General features: G+C 38.7%; 1 protein-coding gene across 1 annotated transcript in view; it reads right to left on the bottom strand.

The window, feature by feature from the left end:
- Positions 1-595: 595 nt before the first annotated feature.
- The window catches only part of lgr4 (leucine-rich repeat containing G protein-coupled receptor 4), a 134,004-nt gene continuing 125,089 nt past the window's right edge, over positions 596-9,510 (bottom strand). The window contains exons 15-17 of the mRNA XM_078549547.1: positions 8,671-8,777; positions 4,719-4,793; positions 596-2,720 (exon numbers count right to left, since the gene is read on the bottom strand). Coding sequence (XP_078405673.1) covers positions 1,444-2,720; positions 4,719-4,793; positions 8,671-8,777 — 1,459 coding nt within the window. The 3' untranslated portion in view covers positions 596-1,443. The remainder of the gene's footprint in view (positions 2,721-4,718; positions 4,794-8,670; positions 8,778-9,510) is intronic.

The raw sequence follows: 9,510 nt of genomic DNA, 5'->3' as shown, positions 1-9,510 counted from the left end.
CCTCTCTGTGCTTGGGCAAGCTGCATGTTAAAATTAAACCCCCACTCCTTCCAAAAATTATGAGATAGACGACTGTCTCAAAGTGAAAACACACACCACCTGTACAGTGAGGGGAGGTCAGCAGAACTTTAGGTACTCAGGCCACACTTAGTCAGCATCACTTTTATGCTTCTGCTGGTAAAAGCACCCTGGGGTAGTTATAATCAGCAGTACAAGAAACTCCAAGAAAGTAGTGTTAAAAAAATGACTGCTTTGACAGTTCAATTAAGTGCAGAGAAAGACATGTTCAAACTCCTTAATTCCACCAGCAGTCAATACAATATAGGAAATTCCTTTCAATGTCATTGTAGATGTTGGCCCTTTTTGGGTAATATGTGGCTTTTGTTAAAGCAGTGACTTAATTTTATATTACTGACTATATAGTTACTCTGACAATATGACGTTAATTTCTGTGAATTATTTTTGTGATCATAAATTACACAAAATTGAAGGCTGAAGAATTTTTACATTTTTACTTGTGAATATTTTGGCTTAAAATTAAAATATTAATAATCCATTCCACATAGTAAAAACTACAAAAAGTTACATTTTAATATTGATTTACAAAGATTCTGCTTTATTTTTATAACATGGTGATAATGTACATCCAAAACTATTTACAAGACAAGAACTGTTAAAACCATGTACTGTATATAGACCACAATCAGGTAAACAGCTACTGGTGGTCAACTTTATTTAAGAGGTAGTTACCATTACTTAAAATGAGTACATAAAAGAATACCCCTTTATATTTTAATCCAATAATTTACAATACAAATTTGAAAATGTGTCATATGCACAGTATCTACAACCCATTCCTGAAATTTCAGTTTTGGAAGTAATTTTTGGCATCTCCTAACCTCCTGAGGAACTACAAGTGATGAACCCAAAATATGGTATTCACATTTGTTTATGCTAACTGTGTGGAGCTTCTGTTTACTCTTCAGCGCAGGCAAGTGTTAAGTTACTCAGCAGGGAATATGCTGTGAAGAAACAGCAATACAATCTGGCAGTGAATTTTCCAGAAAATGACACTGTAAATATAAGCAAACAGCTACTTAAAGGACAAAAACACAGCAAAATTGCATGACTATGAGACAGAATGCACCATAAAAATAGTAGCTATTTTTAAAAATAAATCTTTCTTGTCAACAAGTTTATAAACACCATTGTAAGATTCTGTAGTAATATAGCATACACACACACAATTAATCTGTTTGGGTAATTCTCTTTTTGTAAGAACAGATGGCTCAAAAAAAAACTTACTGAATGTGATTCCCTTTTCTTTTGACAACTGTCAGATTGAAGAAAAAGTGCTTCCCAGAATAAAAGTTCACACAAGGAAAAGTTAGATTGTTTCTAAGTGTTCATACATGTACCTTCCTGGCATTAAGTCTTCTGCAGTTAGTCTTTGATCCTTGGAATATTATACGCATAGTGAACCAAAGGAAATCCCCGACTTTGATAGAAGCAGGCCCTTCCGCAGGCCTGTACTTGGTCGGAACTATCTGAAACAAAGGAGTCTCCCTCGTCAGCATATTCTGAATGAGCAGACTGCGTCCCACAGTCTGACCAGTAGCCGTTGGGCCGCTGGCAAGGCACCACAGCCAGAGCTGGGCAGCTTTGTGACTTCACTAAGTGTTTGCACGTTGAAGGTTTTGTCAATAACAATGATTCACAACAGTCACATACAGTGATATTACCCTGTAGGTGGGTATACATTCCGCAGTCATAGAAGAATTCCGGTGTCACACAGCTGCTTTGAGTGTTCACTGTAACTGCAACCGATTTGTCTTTTTGTTTTGGGCGCCATTTCAACATATTCCAGTCTTCTTTGAATCGCGGATTGAAGAAAACATAAAGAACAGGATTCAGACAAGCAGGCAGCGGAAAGAAGATTAGTGTTACGGACTTCATTATTTCAGGGCTGATGGAGATTGCACTGATTAGGGGTGCAAATGAGAAAAAAGCAACAGGACAGAAGAAAATGCAGTTGGTGAAAATTAACCAGGCAACATGCTTAATCATACTTGACTGAGAATTTTCTGCAAGATCCTCTTTTTCCAAATTGCAGTAGAGCTTTGTGTAGATAACTGCCATTAGCAGGAAGGCTATTGAGTTTAGCAACACCAGAGTTACTGTATAACCCAAGGAAGGAGACTCACCAGTGGGGAAGGGCAAACAGAGCGGGGATGCTGAAAATTCTCCAATATGAAACCACGGAAGGCAAGCTATCACTGCAGCAGCCAAGACAGCAAAGGCAGCAGCTATCTGAAAGTGCATCAGCCGATGGCTTTTCCCTTTTTTGATTAGGTCACGTGTGGTCATAGTCCGTTCAAAAGATGCCAAGGTAAGGAAGAAAATGGATGCTTCAGAAGAGACCATGGCGAGGAATCCAGCAACTTTGCAGCCACTTCCTGTCTCCCACCAGGCACCGAATCGAGCAAAATTTCCCCAAGAGACTGAATCTAGAATAGTCAGGGTACCAGTATATATTCCCATTAAGAGATTGGCTGCTGCAATTAGACCCACAAACAGCTTTGCAGAAGACAACGGTGCACTTGATGCAAATGTTGTTACGATAACAAGAATATTGAAAATCAGCGCCACTAGAAAGATGAACCATACAGTCAAACGAATCATCCAGCTCCCCAGCAAATGTTGGCATGGTTTGAATGCACCTAATGGGGACAAAATTAGACTCATTACTAGAAGATCATTGGTTTACTGAAGCCGGTTTATTGACATATATACTTCAAATAGAAAAGCTGTTTCCTCTCTCCCCATCTGAAAAAAACTTCCATAAATTTCTAGATATAAGAGGCTCTGCTCCGAAGCACCAGCAGATTGTTTTCATGGAGACACTGCAAGGCATGCTGTTTCACATCCACATATTCATGACAAAAAGGTTGCTAGGCCTCCTCAAATGCCCTCAGTTGCACAGCTATGGGGATGCTTGCATAGTCCGTCTCTTTTATTGATTTTGCCACTTGTTACCTATTAAACTACATCTATACTCTAGGCAGGTAATTATCCTTTCAGCAGCCTTACAGAACTGTCTATTTGTTTCGATGAAACTGTTGTATTCCATTCTTTTATTATGCTTAGACACACTTTCTGAACCTATTTGCTCAATCGTGCAATAATTAAACTTATTAAAAAATAAGGATTTTAATGGCTTATTAATTAAAATAAGTGCATTACAGCAGACACTATTATCCATGATAATAATTGATACTACATTGTCTGCCCCTCCCCATCACGTGTTGACATTTTAAAAATGGTTGTCCACCTGAGTGCTGGCAGCGACCACTGTTCTTCGTGGGAAATGTACAGTTTTTAGTGACAACAATTTGCAATTATGTTTAAAAAATGTCCCAAAATAGATCATAAATAGAAATTGCAGAAGGGTGAAACTGAAATCCTGATCAAAAAGATGGACTATGTGAAAGCTTTCAAAGAAGATAGAAGTGGAGAGGTAGAGGGGGATCCAGAGAGTGAGGTCAAAGCAGCTGGTGGTTCTTCCTCCAATGTTGGATTAAAGGGAGCGTGCACAGCAAACAAGTTAAAAAAAAACAGTACTATTGGTTGTCCTTAGATAAAAAAGTGCAAATGGGTAATTAAATGGTTTTGTCTGATAGATCCAATACATAATCAATCTATGATCTATTCCTGAGGACATCAGTGTTTTCTCAATTTAGGTTGACAGAAGTGCTGTTCTTGCCATTTTCTGGCAACCTCAAGTACTACTGAGATAAAAACAAAAAACTACTGCGGATGCTGGAAATCCAAAACAAAAACAAAATTACCTGGAAAAACTCAGCAGGTCTGGCAGCATCGGCGGAGAAGAAAAGAGTTGACGTTTCGAGTCCTCATGACCCTTCACAGAACTGAGTATAGTTAGGAGAGGGGTGAAATATAAGCTGGTTTAAGGTGGGGAGGGGGAGAGAGAAGTTGAGTGGGGTGGGGGGGTGGTTGTAGGGACAAGCAAGCAGTGATAGGAAAGCTGCTTGTCCCTACAACCACACCCCACCCCCCTTCAACTTCTCCCCCCCCCCCCCCCCCCCACCTTAAACCAGCTTATATTTCACCCCTCTCCTAACTATACTCAGTTCTGTTGAAGGGTCGTGAGGACTCGAAACGTCAACTCTTTTCTTCTCCGCCGATGCTGCCAGACCTGCTGAGTTTTTCCAGGTAATTTTGTTTTTGTTCAAGTACTACTGAGTTAGTTGATCTGAACAAATGCAGGAATAGAAGCATAACTGACATCAGTGACTCCAGACTCCTGCGCATTTGACGGAATTAATTGATTACTTGCATGTGACAACAATTGTGTTGGTACTGTAAACAGCATAAAACACTCTCCGCTGCACTAAGGTAATTGCTCTGGCTGCTCTCTGGAGATATGAGGGAATTAATGAAACGGTGTTGGGTTACTTCGCAGCACATCCCCTTATTGTGAGCTCATTTCCAACTAGCTGGTTTAAAAATGCTCCTTATGCATGCCAGACCTTCAATTATTTCAGTTTGAGAGCAGAAAGGGCACCTAAAAAATTAATCAGCTTTAGAAAGAGAGAAAGAAACCAGAAAGAGGAAACTAGCATTAAGCAACTTTCTTTAAGTATTTATCTGCCAATATGTTGTAAAGTAACTTGAACATGGAATTTTGTGAATAGTACCTGAAGATGGAGTACAGTGCACTGTGGGCTGAATCTTTGCTTCTTCATTTTTAATCTCATCATCGATACTTTGGCCTAAAGAAAAGACCACAGAAAGTTTGATGACATCACTTCAATACTGTGCCACAAACACTAAAAAAACAGTCATTGCAAGCTATTTCTTTTTCAGAATTGAGCATGCCAGCATGATATCATTATCCCAAACTTGCAACTTATCCAGACTTGTGCCACTGATATCTACAATTATAGGCAGGGTCAACCAGAACAGAACTTAGCAGCAGCTAGAAAGGATTCTGTAAATGGAGAGTGAGTGGCTATACATTTTGACTTGTGTGAAAACCAACGATGTAGGCAAGAGGATTTTGAGAAGTTAGGTCAAAGGCTAAGAAAGACAGCCTTCCTTCCCCCATCCCGTATCATGCACCGTACCAGTTCTGGAGAGACAGATAAGGCAGTCCAACGTGTGGCTTGAGACATGGTGTAAGAACATTGATTGTACAACCTTGGGGAACTAATGCTGCAGAATGGAAAGCTATACAGAAAGGATTATCTTCACTTGATCTGAACTGTCAAATAAGATAAATGGGGTAGTGAAGAAGATTTTAAACTAATACTGCGCAAGAATGGGGGTGCATATAGAAGTCGTTGAAGGAGGTTGAGTAGAGTAGTCTAAAATTTATGGAGGATGGGCAAAGCTGCATTTATATAAATGGACGGAGTATAAGAAGTAGGTGAGCTGGAAATAAAGTTAATAGGAAACAAGTAAAACATCACAGCGGTGAATGAAACTTGGATCGAGAAGGAAGATGAAGATAACCCAACAGAATGGTGCACTTTATGAAGAACAAAGCAGAAAATAAATTAGAATTGGTGAGAAATTGCTCATCAAGGAGGTATTATGCATAACTGAGAAAAAGGACATAGTCCACTACTAATAATTCTTTTTTTGTGGCGCAAAAATTCAAATTACCCAGAGTTTTGAATTAAGTAATGTCAAAAAAGGACAACCAAAATTTAGTGCTAAACTAAAAATCAGATAATTTGAATAAAGTAACCTTGAAGTAGGGAGACTAAAGTGTATTGGAAATAGAAAGGAGTCTCTTTGGAAAAAATCAGTGAAATTAATAAGCAGCTCAAATGACAGGAAGTAGTTGTACTGCTATGAGAGACCATAAAGCTGATGAGTTGTTGATTTCTCTGTTAAGATCATGAGTCACCTCAATTACCCCAACACTGACTGAGTTGTGATTGGGAATTCATCGAAAACTGTGTGAGAATGTGGAGTAGATTTGATAGTAACCAATGATGAAGGGGTAAACAAGGGAACAGCTGGGGTCCTAATGATTATAATCTTGTTATTTTCACAGCAGAAAGAGATGAGGGAAGAGCATAAAAGGAAGCACATTAAACCCATTTTTATGGAAAGTTAACCTTGAAATAAGTCAAAATCAACAGTTATTGAAGGCACGGATGACGGAAGCATACAAAATTCTAAAATGTTAAAGAAAGGAATAGGGTATAGGCATATATAAAGACATGCTGAGATATAGAAAAAAAATCCAAGATGCAGAGAGAAAGTGAACAAAATATAATTAAGTACGAGTTTAGAGACACGGTGGGCCACTAAAGGGTCAAATGGGTAGATGGCAGCTGAGGAGTTGCTGAAAATCAAATCCACCGATTTGCAACAGCTTTCACTGCTAAAATAATGGGAGGGGAAACAATTAACAGTATGTGTTAACTGGAAGCCTTTAAATTTGCAAGGGATTATATAAGGGGGTTGGAGTACACGAATAAAGAAGTCTTCCTACAACTGTACAGAGTTTTGGGTGAGACCACATCTGGAGTACTGGCCACAGTTTTGGTCTCCATATCTAAGGAAAGATATATTTGCCTTGGATGTGGTACAGTGAAGATTCACTAGATTGGTTTCTGGGATGAGGGAGGTGTCCCATGGTAAGAGGCTGAGTAAATTGGGCCTTAAACTCTCTGGAGTTGAGAAGAATGAGGGGTTATCTCACTGAAGCGTACAAGATTCTGAAGGTGCACAGCTGCAGAATCTAGAACATGGAGGGCACAGTCTCAGGATAAGGGGATGATAATTTAGGACTGAGATGAGGAGAAATTTCTTTATTCAAAGGGTTGGGAGTCTTTGAAATTCTCTCAGAGGGTTGTGGATGCTCCATTACTGAATACATAGACAAAGATTTTTGGTCACTCAGAATCAACGGATATGAAGAGTGGGTGGGAAAGTGGAGTTGAGGCTGAGAAGCAGCCATATTCAGATTGAATGGTGGAGCAGGCTCGAGCGGCCTACTCCTATTTATTAAATTCTAGTGCTCTTATAGCAGAGGCAACAGAAGCTCAAGGTTTATAAGCCCTGGGCTCCGATAACTTTCATTCAAGGTTCTGAAGGAGTTGGCTCAAAACATTGCAAATTCTCATACTGATATTTTCAAGAGAGAACCAAAGTTAGATCATGAAGGATTGGGGAAAAAGAAAATTAAAAATGGTTATATTTTAAAAAGGGTTATATGGAAACCCCCAAATGACAAACCTGTAGGCCTTATTTTGACTGTGCAGTAATTGCTATTATGCTGGGGATAGAGCACAACGTTTTATCGGGACCAGGTTTTCCGAGTAGCAGCTGAAGTACCTCAGTGGATGCGATATATCTGGATTTTAGCTTATACAATAATCTATCATGTGGGGCATTGTCAAAGATTCAGATCCAGGGATAGATGGCAAAGCATTAGACTGGATTTTCAACTGGCCAGTTGGGGAACAACTGTTGGTTAATGATCTGCTAAAAAGTGGTCAGCGTTGGGTCTGCTTTTATCTTGAATTTTATTAATAACTTGGAGGATGGAGTCATAATTAGGATATCTAAATTTGCAGACATTTTCCACTGCCTTCAATTTGATCATCAATTGCATACAAATCCAAAACGATTTTGAGAATCTAGCCCTGATCTTAAACCAAAATGCCTGGTCAGAATAGGGGGAGGGGGGCGGAGATTCAGATCAGACGCTCGATTTTATGCTCCTTTGATAGTTAAAAAGCTCAGGTTTTCTGGTGATATAAGAGAGCACGAGGAGCACAGAAATTGCTAGATGAAAGACGACCATAGTCTGTCTAGTTGCCTTCTATCATCCTGGTATGACACAATAATATAGAGTAGTTGACTATTCATAGCAATCAATTTCTATCAACTGTCTACAACAGAGTCAGGAGGTGAAAAACACAAACAATGGTAGAAAGCTTTGGGAACCACAGATCCAAAGTTATCTACTTATCCCAAGCCTGCTACACTTACTATGGTCCATGTCTCCAATTACTAATATTTTTGCACTCCAAAATGTTACAATCTGAAATCTAATATTAATGGTCGAGAAAATTTGACTTAACCACACAAGTTAGATACGTTTTAGCCAAGTCACAAGATTGAACCGTTTACAGCAATCTTAAAAGGGGAAAGATATATAATTGACACCTCCCACCCTTAGCGCAACATCCTCGTAATAGGGCAGGTACCTGAACTTTTGGCTGTCCATCTTTTTGGTGGTGATGACAGCAGTGGATAATTTATATGAACAATTGAAAAAAATACACAAAATACACAAAACAAAGTTTGTAAGGAATAGAGTAACCATAGGGTAAAAAAGTCTATCTAATCAGTCTATCAAGTGAGTTGTGGTCATTTTTTTTTATATCCTCTTCAAAAATTGCTTTCTAAAATCAACAATCCTCTCAACAGAAAGGCTGAGGAGCCTGCTTCACCTCCCTAACTAGTAAACATTTTTTGTTTGGCTACTTAGCAGTGCTTTTGCAATGGAGCATATCAATTCCTTTGTATCCATATGGCTTTGCAGTTGTTGACCACCTGAAATTGGTAATTTGCCATCTAAACGCAGGCTATGTAAGTGTTCAACAATTTGTGAATTGAGCTTACCAGTCTTCTTTTCTAATGGAGGAATACTTGCTTCCTGATTTTTGAGGCCTTCAGTATCAGAGTTACTAAATGCACAGCACTGATAGGCATATGGAACCATCAATGTCCTATAAAGAATAAAACAGAACAAGCTTGTTTCAATGTAAAACATTTGCTTATTTTAATAACTTGAATTTTTATTCTTTAGTACTGGATACAAAAACTGAGCTCTGGCACGTATGCAGTGCTCAAGAATCATTTACTTCTCTAAGCTTAGGCATGACATTTTTTAGTCTTCTAAACTATTGGGTAATACTTATTAGGTAAGTTGGGTTGCTATGACATTCTCTAAGAATTATAGGTAAGTTTCCACAGACTGATCAGGCAGGGAAGAATGCTATGGGTCACTGATACTTAGCCATTGAGTTATGTTCTCTTAAAGAAACACTAAGTTGATTGTCATTCATGTGATTTTAGTCATTCATGTGATTTTAGCTGTGACAGTAGTACAATGCAAGACAAATGTGTGTTGGTGCAAAGGCATTAATCTATCAGGAACAACTAATAAAGATATTATGTTGTTCTGATCTTGCAATTAGACATTCAATTTTGCATTGCAAGCTACATTTAGACATGCAGTTTGATATCCAAACCTTTTTTAAAAAACCTTTGCAATAAAGCTCATGAAAGATTTCAGGTTAACTCGGGCAGAGACAATAAATGTTAACTGAACTATTGCATACTTTGTACTTCACGCATGGTATAGTATAGGAGCTACACAGAAATGGGGGACAAAAGGAAATCTGTAACAAAAACAACAGTGCCCACAGGATTAGCAAGTAACCAATTCACGGGCACTTG

This window comes from Cetorhinus maximus, chromosome 9, assembly GCF_964194155.1.
Source record: "Cetorhinus maximus chromosome 9, sCetMax3.hap1.1, whole genome shotgun sequence".
Classification (NCBI taxonomy): domain Eukaryota; kingdom Metazoa; phylum Chordata; class Chondrichthyes; order Lamniformes; family Cetorhinidae; genus Cetorhinus; species Cetorhinus maximus.
This window is presented reverse-complemented; position numbering and strand designations above follow the sequence as displayed.